At 44.2% G+C, this 18,394-nt stretch overlaps 1 protein-coding gene across 11 annotated transcripts in view; it reads left to right on the top strand.

The window, feature by feature from the left end:
• Positions 1-18,394, top strand: part of KCNT1 (potassium sodium-activated channel subfamily T member 1) — an 88,783-nt gene that overhangs the window by 68,738 nt on the left and 1,651 nt on the right. For 7 of the 11 annotated variants that reach the window (XM_042479681.1, XM_042479685.1, XM_042479684.1 and 4 more), the window contains 16 exons: positions 46-154; positions 1,528-1,636; positions 2,810-2,959; positions 3,707-3,945; positions 6,255-6,471; positions 8,030-8,135; positions 9,143-9,315; positions 9,446-9,517; positions 10,105-10,239; positions 10,587-10,698; positions 10,866-10,967; positions 11,461-11,544; positions 11,772-11,900; positions 12,301-12,321; positions 12,953-13,259; positions 16,176-16,238. In XM_042479681.1, coding sequence (XP_042335615.1) covers positions 46-154; positions 1,528-1,636; positions 2,810-2,959; positions 3,707-3,945; positions 6,255-6,471; positions 8,030-8,135; positions 9,143-9,315; positions 9,446-9,517; positions 10,105-10,239; positions 10,587-10,698; positions 10,866-10,967; positions 11,461-11,544; positions 11,772-11,900; positions 12,301-12,321; positions 12,953-13,259; positions 16,176-16,238 — 2,128 coding nt within the window. The remainder of the gene's footprint in view (positions 1-45; positions 155-1,527; positions 1,637-2,809; positions 2,960-3,706; positions 3,946-6,254; positions 6,472-8,029; positions 8,136-9,142; positions 9,316-9,445; positions 9,518-10,104; positions 10,240-10,586; positions 10,699-10,865; positions 10,968-11,460; positions 11,545-11,771; positions 11,901-12,300; positions 12,322-12,952; positions 13,260-16,175; positions 16,239-18,394) is intronic. The other 4 variants (XM_042479683.1, XM_042479686.1, XM_042479682.1 and 1 more) reach the window with 3 other exon arrangements.

The raw sequence follows: 18,394 nt of genomic DNA, 5'->3' as shown, positions 1-18,394 counted from the left end.
TTTTTATGTTAGTTTCTAAGTTGTTTTCCCCTCTTCTTTCTATAGGACCATCAAACTATCCTCCGGGCTTGGGCTGTGAAGGACTTTGCTCCAAACTGTCCCCTGTATGTTCAGATCTTGAAACCGGAGAACAAGTTCCACGTAAAATTTGCTGGTAAGAATGTTTTTTATTTGTATTTCTGTCCCAATTTTGGTCTTTGGTAATTTGCTGAAAGGGAGTTTTAAACCCAGCGTTAGTGTCAGTCTAAAAATATCAGTCTGGCCCTCCCCTCTCCCTTCTTGTATTACTCTTCTCTTTGGTGATCCATCTTTCATTTGCCAGCTCTCATTCCTCCCTCGGCCCAACAGTGTCTCTGTTTATTGAATCTCATTTAAATTTGATTTTCCCTGTGTCTGGTTTCCCCCCTCCTTCTCCTCGTCCTCCTTTAAACAAAATATCTTCCTATCAGCTGAAAACATGAATGGCTGGGGATGAAAACATGATGCATTTTCCTTTCTCGTGTCTAATTGAATTTGGCCGGCTGTTTGGAAACTGGGACATTGTGGCGATCCGTTTCTGGGACTCCCGTTGTGGACTCGGCTTGCTGGATGGACCCCTCGCTGGTCTGAATCTTCGCTCCGTAAAGAATGGCAAAAGAAAAGAGAATTCAAAAGAAATGGCTAATCGCTGGACTTACATAAACCAGTGAAGCGACAATAAGCTATCCTGTTTGGAGTGACCTGCGACTGTGCAAAGCAGGGTTGTGTTACCTTTGGGGACTACAAGTCCCAGAATCCTCCAGCCAGCACTGCCAGGCTTCCTGGGGATGCTGGGACATGTTATTCTCAAATGTAACATTTCTGTTCTTTTGGTACTGGGTTGTGTTCATGTGAAGCAGCTTAATTGTCCTTTGGAAGGCTACAGGCCGCATTCCCATTTACAAATAAAACGCTTTGCGATCCGAATTGATGGATCAGTTCAGCAGCGGAGCATGGTTCACACTACATTTGCCTCATTGCATTTTCGTGCTGCAAAATAAAATCAAATGACCCACTTGTGGTTCACATTGACGAATGAATCGATTCAAAATGGACCCGCTCCAGCCGGCCGAAGGGCAAATTTAAATCAATTCTGATCCACATCTGGTTCACACTTGCGCAGAATCGGTTTATCCAAAAGACGCATGAAAAATCAGCGTCAAAAAGATGTGGGTTAAATGGGTCTAGCACATGTCCACCCTCTGCGATTCGGTTCAAGTGTGAACCAGGGTCATTTAAACCGCTTCAAACCGATTTGCAGACCTGGTTTAAAATGTAGTGGAAATGAGGCCCTAGAATCCCTCAGCCAGCATGGCCATTGGGGGCTATGGAAGTCACAAACATCCCACAAGCCAAATAAAATATCTCCTCATCCTTGCCTCCAGTCATGAGCAGGGAGAAAAGGATTTCAGGTGCTTAAGAAAATGGTGAGCTGTTGATGATGATGGATTGCAAGACGATTCCCAATGATGCTCTTGAAGATGACAGCAGGACTCTTTTCCATTTCAGATCATGTGGTCTGTGAAGAGGAATGCAAGTACGCAATGCTGGCTCTGAACTGCGTCTGCCCAGCCACCTCCACTCTCATCACGCTCCTTGTTCACACATCCAGAGGACAGTAAGTAACTCGTTCATCAGTAAAAGCCAAGCAGAGAGAATCCAAATGAAGATAGAACTATGTTCATGAGTGTGAATTTCCAGAGGATGATAGCCAGGATTAAAATGATGCTCTCTAGAGCACATGCCATCATTCTGAAGCACCTAAGTACCAGGAAAATCTGGCCTCTTTCTCGATGTCTGATTCATGCACTTCATCCGCGTCTCTCCCAGTCACGCTTTGCAAAGCTGCAATAAAATACATTTAGACACTTGCTCTTGTTGGGGCTCATCATGAAAGATGTCATCGTGGGGTTACTGACTTTTCTCATTTTTGGCGTCTCAGCCGGCTGACTTTTGAGCAGCGAGGAAGCCAAGGAAATTGTCTCAGAAGGACTTGCTTGATGGGGCATCGTGCAGCGAGTTAAGGCTGACTGCTTCCTTTATCTGTTAGCTTTTTGCTTGCAGTTAATCCAGAAAGCTTCCATTTGCTTGGGTTCAGACTTAGGATGCAAGGATCATGCTGAATCCGATCAAAGCCCTGTCTCATCTACAGTCCCAATTCTCCTAGCGCAGTGATTCCCAAACTCTGACCTTCCAGATGTTTTTGACTTCAGCTCCCAGAATCCCAGACCATGGGCCAAGATGACTGAGGTTTCTGGGTGCTGAAGTCCAAAATATCTGGACGGCCTGAGTTTGAAAATCACTACCTTCGCGGCTGGTCAGATGCATACAGTATACGCCAAAGGCTTAGAAGCAGTAGTGTTTATCTTCTGTTGCTCCCCAAGCAACACAGATAGACTGCTCCTGAATACGAAAGTTCCAGTGCAAATTATTTTGGTGAATGCTGGGCTCCAGAGTTTATGGGGCCATTGGGCATACCTGGCATGGCAGGGCTTCCTTGGTGATGGCCATCTGGTTGCACAACTTCCTTCTGTTAGAAACCTGAGTGTTCTCCACAATCTTGTTTTCTAAATTCTAATCCATACACACTTTCAGGGAGTAAACTAGTAATTGAGCTGTCTTCTACTGCTGTTCTCTCCTTGCATCCCATGTTATTGCCAAGAAAGTCCTAGAATAAGGTCACCATAAGTTGGAGTTGACTTGAAGGCACATAACAGTAACAACAGTCAGATTCTGATTTCAGATCTCCCCAAGTTCTTAACAGATGTTGTTCTCCTCAATCTGCTTTCAGAGAAGGACAGGAATCGCCGGAGCAGTGGCAAAGGATGTACGGTCGCTGCTCGGGTAATGAGGTCTACCACATCCGGATGGGCGACAGCAAGTTCTTCATGGAGTATGAAGGGAAGAGCTTCACCTACGCATCCTTCCACGCCCACAAAAAGTGAGCTAAAAGGCTGGACAATCATCTGGGTTGGGAAACTTGGGACCTTCTCATGCCATTGACTATGTGAGCCAATGGGGAAAGGGCTCTAGCCCAACACTATCCAGAAGTCTATGAGTTGGCTGCCACTGCTGCAGCTGAATGGCATGACTCCTATTTGTTAGTCTCAAGAGTAGACCCATTGAATCAATTGTTGACTGGTGGGTCAACACACAGGTGAATGCCATTGGTTCAGTGGGTTGACTCTAATAGGGACTAACAGTTGAATTTAGGCCAAAGTCGGAGTTTAACAGTAAGAATACAGGAATGAACAGATGGCATTGAAATTAGACAGACAGAATAAACCGACTTGAATACACAAGAAGATATAGTCAAGAGTAAAACTGTTAAAAATCACATAAGAACAGTCACTGATTTAGCACAAGGGTGGAAAAGCTAAATCGGGGTTAATAGTTGAATGGGGACCACCAAGGAAAACCAGGTACTATAGACTCCATTTTAGACTACCTCTGAGTATTCCTTGCCTGTGAAAACCCTATGAAATCCTTATCATCCCTATAAGTCAACTAAAAGCTTAGAAGGTACTTATCCAGGCACACATATTGAAATAAAATTCATTAAAATAGCTTGAAAGCACTTAAAATGCAACAAATGAGAGAGGAAAGCAGAATGTGGCCTATGTCAATCTTGGGTCAGGCCAGTGGGGATTTTGATCCAGGACCGTCAGGGAACGCATCCTCCTTTCAGGTACGGTGTCTGCTTGATGGGTGTGAGAAGGGAGGAGAACAAGAGCATCCTTCTCAACCCAGGACCGCGGCACATCATGACCGCCTCGGACACTTGCTTCTACATCAACATCACGAAGGAGGAGAACTCGGCCTTCATCTTCAAGCAGGAGGAGAAGCAGAAGAAGAAAGGCTTTGCAGGGAGAGGGATCTACGACGGGCCGTCAAGGTTGCCAGTCCATAGCATCATCGCCAGCATGGGTGAGTCGCCTCTGGTCCTTCCCAATGATACATTGCAAGATAGTGTTATAGTTTTAAAAAACAAATAGCGGCTCACATCTTTTAACATTTCTCTTCTTCTTTGGCAGCAGATCCACAAGACGGTTTTCTTTAGGGCTTGATTTTCATTGCTTTCTTAGGGCTCTTTTCTCATTCTTGAGAGATGCGGACCCATCAGGGAACGTCTACTTATTGTAGAGATAGTAGTTGTGGGAACGAAAAGAAAAGGGTACTCAATTCTCACATGGAGTAAGCAAGTGTAGCTCTAGAGATGTTTTGGGACCACAGGACCCTGCATCCCTCACCTTTGTGCTGGCTCTAGGACTTATGGACGTTGCAGTCCAATGAAAAGTGGGAGGCCATAGTTGCCGACCTCTGTTCGAACCAGCGAACTTGATTCCTGATCAAGTGGCAGAGAAGGCAGAGACATGGTGCATCTTATTGCTCAGACACCCCAGGAATCGAAAATCAACAAAGCAAATTGCGTCCCTATTTTTGCTCCATCCTCCTCCTTTCTCGCTCCGGTGTATTCTGTGCACGGCACACAATATTTGCAAAGCTCTCTTTGTCCGTCGCATGTCTCTGGTTCTCGGCAGGGTGTTTGGTACAAACAACGAGGGGATGAATGATGACGTCTCCCCGAAAATGAGCCTGTATTCAACCTGGGAGGAAAAAAGGAAGATTGCTTTGGGCTACGCGTGACTATTACCCAATGCACCACTGTTCGGATCACAGCAGTGTAGGCTGGGCCCTTGGATGTCAGAAGAGGTGAAAAAAATCTGCTGTAGGGTGTAGTGCAAAATTTATAGGGCCTGTCTAGTTGGATAGCTCCTTTAAAACACACACACACACATATATATTTCCCACCTTTCCTGAATCATCGCTCTCCCTTCCGCAGCCTTGCTTCCTTCGCGCCCACGCAGCAAGCCATTGAAAGACTCCTTTTCTTATCCCTCCTCCAGGTGGAATCAAGGATTGTTCTAAGCATTTCCTGCTCCAGCCTCCCCAGGATCACCAATTAAAGCTGATGGCAAGCGTCTCAAAAAATAAAAGGCCCAGCCAAGACAGTCACCCATAAGGCTGGGCAAGAGGCGGCTAATAATGCGGCTTTATGTCACCATGCGACCCCGCTCATTAATCCACCTACGGCCACTTTGCAGAAGAAAGAGCAAGGACCCATTTCGTTTTCCAAAAGAGCTTATTTAGAAACACAACTTATGCACTCCACTCCCAGGAAGTCTTCCCGGCAGGAGATTTTTTCCACGCTGCTAAAAATGCAAAGTGTGTGCGTCTACCCACCCCTTCTAGACAAACATCCCCTCAATCTTATTTTTTTCCCTTGTTGGATAAAGAAATCACAATACATTAATATAAAAAAGGAAGGGATTTTGCAACGGCAAACCGCCTCTGCGCAAACCTTGCCAAGAAAAAAACATGATGAGCTTGCTTTCAGGTCGCCGCACTTAGCAGCAACAACAACAACAACAAACATCTGTAGGCAAAAATCAGAGCATTGGGGGGACTACAATTCCCAGAATCCCATAGCCATGATATCGTAATTCTGTGGTTTCTAGTCCCCCAAACCCACTTTTGCACACTCTGGGAAAAGCTGCATTTTGGGAGGTACAAGTGGGCTTCAAAAGCCCGCTTTAAAAGATGAATAGTGGAATATATGGCATTTTAAAATGGCATTTTGTTCTCTTAATGACTGGTATGTTTTAAAATCATACTTGTTTAATTTCATTTGAAGGCCCATTTTGGTATGTTTTTAATTGTATTTTTTTAAAAATTGTAAGCCCCTTTGGGTCCCATTTTTGTGGAAGTAGCAGGATCAGGATCATCATCATCATCATCAATGCATGATCATTTCTTGACCAGCTATTCTTGTGGAGTAATGGGCCAAGAATCTGCTCCAAGTTTTAACTGATGTTGCTTGTTTGTTGGCTAACTGTTGCTGTCTCGCACCTTGATCCATGGGGAGAGGCGGGTATGAAATAAATCTTATTAATATTGTATAAGGAACCTGGGTGGCACAGTGGTTTAATGCCATTATTGTAGCCACAAGGTTGTGAGTTCGATCCCAGGGCTCCAAGGTTGACTCAGCCATCCATCTTTTCGTAGGTTAGTAAAATGAGTAACCAGCTTGTTGGGGGACAACTGGCTTACAGATTGTAAACTTACGGAGTGCTGAGTTCACTGATAAGGGGTATAGAAATGTAAATGCTGTTGTTGTTGTTGTTGTTGTTGTTGTTAGAGGTTGTACCTGACACCTTGTCTCTGTCTCTTCCTAGGCACAGTAGCCATGGACTTGCAGAACACAGAGTGTCGCCCCATGAACAACAGCAAACTCACCTTGCCGGCGGAGAACGGATCCGGCAAAAGGAGACCCAGCATCGCTCCAGTTCTGGAGGTGGCCGACAGTTCTTCCCTCTTACCATGCGACATGCTCAGCGACCAGTCGGAAGACGAGATGACTCAGTCGGACGAAGAGGGCCTTCCCATTATAGAGTTAGTGAGATGTACATCGCTTTGGTTTCGTGCTCGAGGTTCAAATCCAGACCTTGGAGGAAATAAATTACTTTATTGGGCCACATTCCCAGAATCCCCCAATCTAAAATGACGGATGGATACAGTCAGCCCTCCATATCCATGGTTTTTTTTAATCCATGGATTCAAGCATCCATAGCTTTGAAATGTATAACTTCCAAAAAGCAAGCCTTCATTTTGGCATTTTATATAAGGGCTGCCATTTTACTATGCTATTGTATTTAATGGGAATTGAGTATCCATGGATTTTGGTATCCACTGGGGGTCCTGGAACCAAACCCACTGTATGTGTTTAATCTTCTTTTTAAAGTAAGGTTTTAATAGGGTCACTGGATGTCCTAACCGCAAAGGAGGACAAGGCACCGCAAAATGTAGGCCACTCAAGGAAAATGTAGGATATTGCAAAATAAAAGCTAAAAAGGCTAATTTGAACGCATGGTTCCTAGTCATGCTCAAAATGGAGGACGTTTTGGACTGGAGGTTGAAATGTAGGTCATGTCCTGGAAAAGGAGGACGTCTGATCACCCTGGATTTGAAATGGTTGTAATTCTATTGTCGTCTAACTGCTTCAGTCTCAGATTTATACATTTTAACTGTATGTGTTTTCATTGTAATTTCTGCCTTTTTGTAAACCAACTGGGGTGCATTTACACTGCAGCAATAATGCAGTTTGGTGCCACTTTAACGGCCATAGCTCCATCCTACAGAATCCTGGGATTTGTAGTTTGGTGAGGCACCAGCACAGCAAAGGACCACTATATTGAATTGGACTCAAGTGTGCCGAAATCCATGGCTGGTACATGGCACTGTTGCTGTGCTTATTTCATTTCTTTGCCTTGAAATGTGCCTGCTAAAGGAACAGCAACTAGGACTAATGGGATGCCATATGGTTAATGAGTGACTTGCTTTAACAGATCTCAGACCGGAGGGCATGTGGTTTCCAGGTCCTTGGGGAAACTACGCATCAAACTGCAAAGGCTGCACTCTGAGATGCATGAGGGAAGCCAAGTGGCTTTTGGGGCACAGCGGAGTGTAAGAAAGCTTTCAAGATTGCCCTCTCTAGATGAGAAGGCCCAGCAAGAATCCCGTTTACTGTTCTACGGAAACATTGCCATGCAAATTGATTATTATTTCCCACAAAAAAAGTGGCCTATTTGCATAAATTAACCTCCCATTAACCATTTTTTTCTGCTCAATTTCAGCTCTATTGCTGGGTAGAGCCATTCTTCTGGCTTTCCTTTCTCCCTGAATCCCAACAGAGCAGTCAAGAGAAGAATGAATGCATTGCTGTTGTTAATGGTGCCGCAGTGCCACCTTGCGGTTGTCTCTGCCTTGGCAGAATGGCCAGGAGTGTGTTAGAAATGAATTTTGTGTTTAGACTTGGTTCCCATTTCCGTGATTTCTCATTATGTATGTATGTCCAAATACAGCTATTTCAAAATCCAAAATATTCCACATTTTACAATGGAATGGAAGTGGAATTCCACATCTTGACCAGTCTTCTGTTTATGTTTTGCAGATACGTCAAGGGCTATCCACCCAATTCTCCGTACATTGGAAGTTCTCCCACACTGTGCCACCTTCTGCCTGTTAAGGCTCCTTTCTGTTGCTTACGTTTGGATAAGGTAAGCAGTCTCCAAATGTGGGTTTTCCCCCTTTGCAGGGTTCAAAAATCCATTAAGAAGAAGCACCCAATTGCCTTCTACTGTAGATATCGTCTGTAGAACATAGGTACAGTCACCCCTCCATATCCATGGATTTTGCATCCACTGATTCAACCATCCATGGCTTGAAAATATTCAACATAATAAAACCCCAAAAACTAAACCTTGATTTTGCCAATTTATATAAGGGACACCATTTTACTAAGCCATTGTATATAGTGGGATTTCAGCATCCATGGATTTTGATATCCATGCGACATCCTGCAACAAAACCATAGCGATGCAAAAGATCCAGCGTCTATTGTTGAATCCCAAAGTCAGGATTGTCCATGCCATTGTATTTCCAATTTCTATGTATGGTTGTGAAAGCTGGTCAGTGAAGAAAGCTGATGGGAAGAGAATCAATTTATATGAAATGAGGTGCTGAAGGAGAATTTTAAGTATACTGTGGACTTCCCAAAAGTCAGATATGTGTGCACTTTTGATATGTTGCTTTTCGTTCTGCCCCAGTTTCTCAAGGGATCAAGAAATTGATGTATTTCCATTCCATCCCTAATCTGAAATGCCCTAAGTGTATTAGAGCTCACTTGCAAGTGCCCAAATGTGCATCTTCACAATTTGGTAACAAGGTTTCATTGTAGTACAATTCAAAGACATAGTCAGGTTAGTCTGGAATATCAATATGGAAAGGGATCTTGTAGCACTTTTGAGACTAACAAGTTGTAGCATAAGCTTGGTCTGCTTCATCAAATTCAGCAGTTCACTCCATGCATCTGAGGAAGTCGACCAAGTCTACGAAAGCTTACGCTACAACTTCTTTTCCTCAAGTTAGTTTCAAAAGTGCTACAAGACCCCTTTGCATGAGGTTTTGTTGCATTTCTGAAATGTAGTTACCAATTCATAAAGTCATGAAAACGTAGACTGCGACGTAGGATCATGGCCACAATTCTTTCCGATCTCTCTCCCAGGGCTGCAAACACAACAGCTATGAAGATGCCAAGGCCTACGGGTTTAAGAACAAACTGATCATTGTGTCGGCTGAGACGGCTGGGAACGGCTTGTATAACTTCATTGTCCCTCTCCGTGCCTACTATCGGTCACGGAAGGAGTTAAACCCCATCGTGCTGTTGCTGGACAACAAGCAAGTGCTTCCCTTTCCCCGAGATTTAAGGAGGGTCCATTGCTGAGAGGCATGGATGATTTGGGAAACAAAGCGTTACACAGAAGCAAGCCCCCATGAAACGCTTCTCTCTTTCCTTCTCCCTTGGCAGGCCTGATCATCACTTTCTGGAAGCCATCTGCTGTTTCCCAATGGTCTATTACATGGAAGGCACAATTGACAAGTAAGTTTCTTTGTCCGTCATCACAGCCATGAGGAATAGAAACTGGCTTTGGAGACTTTTTTTCCATGCCAATATTTGGTATTTAGCTTCATGAGAGCCAGTGTGGGAAAGTAGTTTGAGTGTTGGACTAAAGCTCTGGAGACCAAGTTTTGGTCCCAGTTTATCCATGAAACCTACTAGGTGACTGTGGGCAAATCACATACTCTCAGCCTCAGGGGAAGGCAATGGCAAATGTCCTCTTAATAAATCTTGCCAAAAAAACTCTGTGATAGGTTTGCACTAGGGTCATCATAATTTGGAAATGACTTGAATGCATACAACTGTCTAAGGCAGAAGTATTTAGGAGGACTATTAAGGGGAGAGGAGAAGAAGGTCTCTGGCTCCTGCATAGTTGCCTGCTCCTATATAACATGGAGCAAAATTACTGGTCATTATATTATTTGGGAAAGGAGCACTGTTCTGTCATCATTGCACCCTAAATGTCATGCATTCAGGATAATGCAGTTACTTATTAATGGATTGCCTCCCAACCCTGCTCAAAATGGCATCCTCATCTCCACTTACTTCTTGGGGTGGGATTCTTTCAGCCTGGACAGTTTGCTGCAGTGTGGCATCATTTACGCCGACAATTTGGTGGTGGTGGATAAGGAGAGTACCATGAGTGCCGAAGAGGACTACATGGCGGATGCCAAGACCATCGTCAATGTCCAAACCATGTTCAGGTAAGATGTCTGTAGTTCTCAGAGGTGCCTGCCTCACCCATTTTTATTCTCGCTGGCATTCCAAAATGGAGACTCACTGCTGGTTGTTTCTTTTAGAGGGGAGGGTGGTTGAGAAAGAGGACTCTTGGACCATAAGTTGGATTTCTTGCTACCATTTGGATCCCATGGAGAAATAAGACAAGGTGCAAGGATGTCCACTTTCTAAACAATGATGGTTCACTTCTGTTGGTGACTTGCACTTGTGAAGGAGCTCACTACACAGGTGCAATTCACTTGTTTTGGCCCAGCAGGACCCTTCTTGTGCACATTAAAAGTAAAGTATCTGGTTTCTCCCTTTCCTTTCCCAGGCTTTTCCCAAGTCTAAGTATCATCACAGAGCTGACGCATCCATCCAACATGAGGTTCATGCAGTTCCGAGCAAAGGATAGCTATTCATTGGCTCTTTCCAAGCTAGAGAAGGTAACTTCAAGAGAGGAAAAAAGTGGTTTTGGCAATGCAGACTTTGTCACAAATAGTGATTTGTGTTTTTCCTACAGATTCACAATCCTGAAATTTGGCAAGATCCTTCGGTTTGATCTAAAGAGGCCATTTCGCTGCCCATATCTCTGTGTTTCTTCTCCTTACAGAAAGAACGTGAAAATGGCTCCAACTTGGCCTTCATGTTCCGACTGCCATTTGCCGCTGGCCGGGTTTTCAGCATCAGCATGTTGGATACGTTGCTTTACCAGGTCAGAAGGCAAGGAACAAGAAGCCTAGTCATGTATGAGTTTGAGCCTCAGGGATTCTGGTTCTGGTGCAGAAACATGACTACCTATTCCAAATGCATAGTTGATGAAATTGCCCAGTCATCTTTTTCCAGGCTCTGCAAATTCATCATCTGGTGGGTAAACATCTGGAGATGAACTTCTCAGTACGTAGCTGGGCTCCTCCTCAGAGAGTAGACATGTTCTTTTCCACCAGTGCTGTTCTTGAAGCTTTACCAGACTGATAGAATCTGCTAGAGGGTCCAAAACTGCATTATGATCCAAAACGGCATCCCTGGAAGCTATTTTGGGTTGGTAGATATTCCTGGGCGTCTGAGAGAGGCAATGAAACCTCCCTCCATGGCCTGCTTGTGACCTATGGATCCCATGACTCCCCCACCTTAAGAGGGAGGAATCTGATCTATTAAATATTGCAGGATAACATTAAATTGTTGACAGATCCTCTTCTTCCTTACAGTCATTTGTGAAGGACTACATGATCACCATTACAAGATTGCTGTTGGGCCTGGATACCACCCCTGGCTCTGGCTACCTTTGTGCTGTAAGTGTCCTCCTATGGAACCAAAATGGCAAACTTTGTCATTCATTCCTGCTGGAATTGAAATGTGTCTCCCAGAACTTCTCTGCCCTATTGCTTATCTCCAGAAATTGTAGGCCTCAGCCATAGACTGCCTCCTCCCATTGATGGATCTTGTCCATAAATAGAGGTCTTTGGTTGAAGGAAAGCACAGAAGGTTTGAACATCTCTTTCTTCCCTTTATGAAACAGATGAAAATCACAGAGGATGACCTGTGGATCCGGAGCTATGGCCGTCTCTTCCAGAAACTGTGCTCTTCCAGCGCGGAGATCCCCATTGGCATCTATAGAACGGAGTCCCATATGTTTTCTACCACTGATGTAAGAATCCAAAAGGAAACAGAGACAACATATTTGGCTCTTTGTCCAAGGCAGTAGCTTCACTTTTCCTAGTCCAGTGAAGCAGTAAACTTTAAAGGAACTATTCAGGTAGCTGTACCTAGTTCCCAAAATATGTTCAAAATGAAAACCTCAGACTCATATCCAGAATGGATTCATCACTACCAGCTGCCACTGCTTTAGAAAAATACCCCACAACTCTAGATCCTCTCTACTTTCTATATTTTAATTTAAGCCTGCTGTCAAAAAATCACCTTGAGACAAGCTTTTAGACTGCTCTTGCACACTAGTTGTCAACAAAAGGATGATACATTTTTTCAGATAAGATTCCCCCCCCCAAAAAAATAAAACCATTCCTTTCTCTTCCTTTTCTCTTTCACAGCCTCATGACCTCAGAACACAGGTGAGTATGGTTTCTGTCTGTATATGTCTGCATGAATCCTGATGCTGAAAGTTAAGTGCAATGTTCAGACTTTAGAACTAATGGATAGAAGTCAATGCCTAGATATACTGTATAAATATGTGTATACACACACACACACATAAACACCTTGTCCTTGCACCTTTGCTAGTGTTGAGCAGACGTATGATTGCACTCTGCATTTTTAGCATCATTGAGCTGGAATAAATAGTGCATCCTAGTTTTGTGCATGCAGTGGTAAGCGACGAGAGAGGCAGCGTGGCATAGTGGTTTGAGTGTTGGACTACAACTCTGGGGACCAGGGTTTGATTCCCAGCTCAGCCATGAAACCACTGGGTCACTATGCACAAGTCACATGCTCTTGGCTTCAGCAAACCTTTGAACAAATCTTGCCAAGGAAGCCCCCATGATAGCTTCACCTTAGGGTCGCCATAAATTGGAAATGACTCAGAGGCACACGAGACACACCACAATCCTCATTGGCTGCGGGAAACGCCCTTCAATTCAAAGAATATAAGTGCTCTTATCCTAGTGCAAGACCATGGCCCCAGTGACGCTTCAGGGGTTGGGAAACAGCTTATTGCTTCTCCTTATGGCCTACTGGTGTTCCCAGTCACAGATCTCAATCAACGTGGAAGATTGCGAAGACACCAAAGAGCTGAAAGAGCATTGGAACGCCAAAACAAACCATCAACGAAACTCGTGCCCCACCGAACAATCCGAGCACCCGTTGCTTCGGCGCAAGAGCATGCAGTGGGCACGCCGGCTCAGTCGGAAAGGAGCCAACAAACACACGCCCAAAACAGCCGAGTGGATTAACCAACAGAGGTTGAGCCTCTACCGGCGGTCGGAGCGGCAAGAGCTGTCGGAGCTGGTGAAGAACCGGATGAAACATCTGGGCTTGCCCACAACAGGGTACGGTAAGTGGGGGCTTCTTTTTGTTCATGGTGTCTCCAGAGGTGCCTCTTTGTTCTTCTCACATCCAGGACAGTTTACCATTTGGGTATCCATGAGTTGCCTTGGATCTGTCTAGAGCAGCGATGGGCTAGTGGCTTCTGTTTAGAGACATAGCTATGTTAGTCTGGTATCGGTATACAAAAAGATTTTGGAGCATCTATTAGACTGAGCAAATGACACTGTAGAGTAAGCTCTTGTAGATTTGGTCTTCCAATGGACTGAACACCTTATTATCCTTGTGTGAAGACCATACATCTTTGCCTCTCCATTTGGCATCCTTTTAGGAAGTGGGTAGGGCAGAAAATAACACTAAGTTCCACATACTAAGGATGGGAAGAATGTTTAAAAATATTTGAAGATCAGTCCAAAATTGTTTTTCTCGAGCGTTGTTGAGAAACTGATAAGAAGAAGTCTGGATTTGAGGAGGAACTTCATAGCTCAGGACCGATTCTGTTTCTTAAAATTCACACTTTTGTGCAGAAAAGGATAGCTGGAATTGACAATCACAGTTGCAAGCACATAACCTAGACTTACACTTTCATGGCTAGCTCATATTCACGATCCCTACGTATCCACGGCGAATATTTTCCTTCGCAGAAAATGCTGTTTCCTGCACTCACCAAAAAACATGCAGACTTTTCACAGAACTAATCCTGAACTATGAATAGTCTTCCAAAATAAAATGTGCCGTTTTCAAAGACTGTCTCACAGCAGGGAGATGCTTGCTTAAAATTACTTGTCGCTTCCTTCGAGAACTAATTTGGCAAAGAATTACATCCCTGCGCATACTTCCCTGCCTTTGGGAAATGCAATGAGAGAAGAAAGTAATGGAAACACTGGAAGGAGGCGTCCTCAGTGCCGCTATCTTTAAAGTGCTCTCATTCGGCAATTAAAAGAATATAAACGAATATTTTGTGACGAGGGGGGAATCCCTTCTGCTTGAGGTTGCTATGAAAAACCTTTCATTCCATAGCTTTCCTCCTTGGTTTCTTTTATGTCATCCTAAGCTCTTGGCTGTTTCTTCTGTCACACTTCCGATACCTTCGTAAAGCTTTTGAGACCCATGAGATGGCTTCTCGCCTCCATTTGCATGCGGTGCTTTTTGCTTTAAACAAAATTGTCCTCGCCAATGGAATTGCCAGCTTTTGGGTGGGTTGGCGTCCTTTAGGGACAAATGTCTGGAGCAGCCAAGATTGTCTATTAGGTTCCCAAGATGTACTTGGGAAGGGGGTCAACACAGCTTGAATGAAACAGATGCCCATCTTGGATCCCGAAACCTGTAGAAATGTCTTTCCAGAGCAGATGAGAAAATGGAGGCTTGCATACTTGCACACCAGAGTAAGGAATCAGCAGCGAAAGTAGCTAGTAGTAAAAGTAAGCCAAGGTTTCACTTCAGTATTTTAGAGGGCTGTCACTCAAGAACATCCCAGGCCCTGAGGTTTTGGGGATGAAATCTGTTCTGAAATCTAGGGGTGACCACTAGAGATATCACAAGGAATGGCCCTTGTGATTTCATTTACATATACACTCTTTTCAAGACACCATACGTCTAGAGAGAAGGATCTAGGCCAGAAATCCCCAAACTTTGGTCCCAGATGTTTTGGACTTCAGCTGCCAAGGTGGTTGGTCTTCTGCGAACTGAAATCCAAAACACCTGGAGCACCAAAGTTTGGGAATCATTGACCTAGGTGCATATTGTCTTCAGGATTCTGCTTTCACCCTGAGATTCTTCCACTTTGCCCTTCGGTTTGCAGAACAGCCCCGCCATCCAGAAACCCTAATATTGAAAATACTCCTATTGAGTAATAGCCTTCTCTGCAGCAAAGGTCCTCCTACAGAGTTTATGCAAAAGCACATCCTATGATTCCTAGCCATTTTAATTAAATTTCCTATTGTTGATTCAGTCCATAGTGCTTATTCCTGGTCGATGAAGGTGTTGGATTTAGAGAGGAATAGGTTGCTAAGTGCTTTCTGAATCATCCGTTCGAATGGTTTCAACCTCCAGAACTCCTTGTGGGACACGTAGGAGGTACCTGACATTTGGAGATTTAAATGGGTTCATTACCTTCCTGGGAAACTCTGAGACTTGTCCTTCCATGAGATGTCTTCTACACTTCATACTCTTCAAAACATTACAATTCCCAGGTTCCTGGGTGGAGGAAACCCATCACAGTTGAAGTGGTAGAAACCCAACCTAGGCTTGTAGTTCAGAAATCAAGCTTTACAATGGGGGGCAAGTCTTTGGGGGTCCCGGGCCAACTTCTTTTGGATCACCCCATGCTCTGTACTCTATCCAAGCAATCCCAAATACTTCCATTTTATCCCTACGGTCCTTCTCCAAATGGCATCAGGAAGTGACCTTCCGGACGTCATTTGGAGAAGGAATCTTAGTACTATAATTGTGTAGTGTGGATGTCCCATGTTAATTTCTTGGGAGGGAGGAGGTTTAATGGATCAATGGCCCCTGGTCCTCTGATAGTGATCTGTCAAATCCAATTTTTATTTTTATCTTTTTAAGAAATTGTTTTGCGCATGTCATTTATTAGCGTCTGCATCTACACTGCACCATGGACCGAACAATTAATTTGGCTTCCTTTTCATTTGTCTCTATTTTGATTTTTTTTATCTATATATCTATATCTATATATGTATGTATATGCTTTGGACTATATTTTTGCCCATGTAATCGCAAAAGCTGGTTTCTGGATATTTTTCTGAATCGCTGCTTGCTGATCTTTCTCTTTCTTCTCTTTCTCTCCGTTTTGTGTCCGTGCTTCTTATTTCTTCCTTTTGGTTCCTGTTTCTCTCATTTTCCTTTGATTCTGTTCCGTTCCTTTATTACTTTCCCCCCTTTTCTTTCTTCTCTGTGTGTTCTGTAGAGGATGTAGCAAATTTAACAGCCTGTGATGTGATGAATCGGGTAAACCTTGGATATTTGCAAGGTAAATCTTTTCTCCTCCGGGAGACAGGCTTGACTCATGGTGTCACGGCATGATATATAACATACCCATTGAAGCCAGGGTGAACACCTCTCCCATGAGACATGTGCCAGATGGGTAGCCATTGGGTTTAGCGTCACGACAGTTGGGAAGTTTAGGAAATATAATATGATCACAGCCAAAAACATGGAGGCCTTGCATGAAGGCATGATAGCAAGGCGGTGCTTTTCTTTCTGGCCTTCCAAAATGCCTCCTCCAAGCCAAGGTAGAAGGTACTGAGAGCCTAATTCTAAGGAGAGGTGTATTGGTTGATTTTGGAAATTAAAAAGTCCGGCATGAGTATACTGTGGAGTGTAAGTTGTTATGCTCCATCAGCTCTGTGTAGGAAATTAACTTAGGCGTCTATTTTTCTGAGCACCTTCCCCTGCCCCTCAAAAAAGGTAGTCATGAGAACCCATTATATGTAGCTAAATCATGGCTTGGAATGAATCTAAATGGCCCCCTGAGTCACCAGCATCTCCGCATGAGAGCTGCTGTTAGGCATTAACATCGCCTTGGAAATGCGATGCACAAGGCGCAATTCATTATGCATTTGGACAGGAGAGTTCTGGGCATTTAAAGAAGGTGATAAATGTGGGGGAATGACCTTAGCCAAGGCCCATTGCCCACAAAGGTCCAACGGTCTGAGCGTGGAGTGAAATTCCATGCGGTCAGGATGGTGCATCAAAGGAACACACAGAATTTTTGGAATCACTGCTCTGTCTGGAGAGCCTGCATTGAGGGACCTCTTCCAACTCTAAATTGGTTTCTTGTTCATCTATGACAGAGTTGGAAGGGGTCCCTCCATGCAGAATCTCCAGACAGAGCAATGATTCCAAAATTTTTCATCCTCCAGATGTTTTGGACTTCAATTCCAGAGTCCCCAGCCAACTTGGCCAACCATTCTGGGAGCTGAAGTCCAAGACATCCGTAGGACCAGAGTTTGGGAGCTACTGAGCTAGAGCATCTCCAGCAGGGAGTCTCTTCTGAAGACATCCAGAGGAGGAGATTTGATCTTAGGCCCTTGCTAGTAGATGATCTGCAAAGCCATTCCAAGATATTCTGCTGCCCGAGGCAAAGAACAAGATTCCTTGTGGAAAAGCCAACTGGAGCATCAGTTTGCTTCCAGAAAAGGCCCTCTAACTATGCAATTCCCAAGTATCATTTTCAGAATATTCTGGTGCTTGTGAGGGCACCAGATGGCATCATATTGTATTGAGAACCTTCATGTGTTGCTCCATGCCACACAACTCTTGAGAAGAGAAATGCAGAATAGCTCCACAAAGCTGTTGGATTAATAGCACTAAGAACCATTGGTCTGGAAAGACCCTGAGTAATTTTTCATTTTGAAGGTCCCCTTCCCTCGTTGCACCAAGGAAGGGTTCCATGGAAATCTCACTCAACCCACATCCCTGAAGCAATCCTCTATACAAGACTGTGCAAATACCACAAAGCAGATCAACTTAGAAAAACGAAGCCTGACGCTAGAGCCGTACCAAAATTCTCCAGTTTCTGGGATTTTGGAGGGTGATTAGAAAGTCTGGGGATAAAGTTAGAAATCGTTCCTGGAAAACCCCTTCTTGTTAGGTATCTTCAAATCGACACTGCCTGACTGATGGTGATCCTCATCTAGATGTCTCTTGGCAAGATTTATTATTCAGAGGCCTTCCTCTCAGGCTGAGAGAGTGTGACTGAGTTTCTGTGGTTGCAGAACCACGAAGCTGTGGTTTCCATAGAATCAGTTATTCATCTTATGATTTGCAAACATTTCCACTTGCATGTGCATGGTTGAACATCTGGAGCCTTCTGATACATCAGTCCTCTGCTTTCCATGTGCATCGCCGTTTTTGTGCCTCCATGCTTCTGTTGTTGCACCACGCTGCCTCATACGTGGAGTGCTGGTTTCTCACAAATCTGCTCATGGCCATTCCCTTTGGGGAGGGCGGTTGTTCCACCTTTAAGGCACACTTGTGCCATTGCGGGTGGGATTATATGTGGAGTTTTAAGCTAAGGACAAGTGTGAACATGGCCACTTCTGCATGCCTTGTCATAGACCTTGGTAGTACAAATCACAGACCTGAACGGTCCCATTGAACCTGATTTGGGAAGCAGAAATGGCT

This window comes from Sceloporus undulatus, chromosome 7 (genome assembly GCF_019175285.1).
Source record: "Sceloporus undulatus isolate JIND9_A2432 ecotype Alabama chromosome 7, SceUnd_v1.1, whole genome shotgun sequence".
Lineage (NCBI taxonomy): Eukaryota > Metazoa > Chordata > Lepidosauria > Squamata > Phrynosomatidae > Sceloporus > Sceloporus undulatus.
The sequence above is the reverse complement of the archived record's forward strand: the minus strand, read 5'-3'. Positions and strand labels throughout refer to the sequence as shown.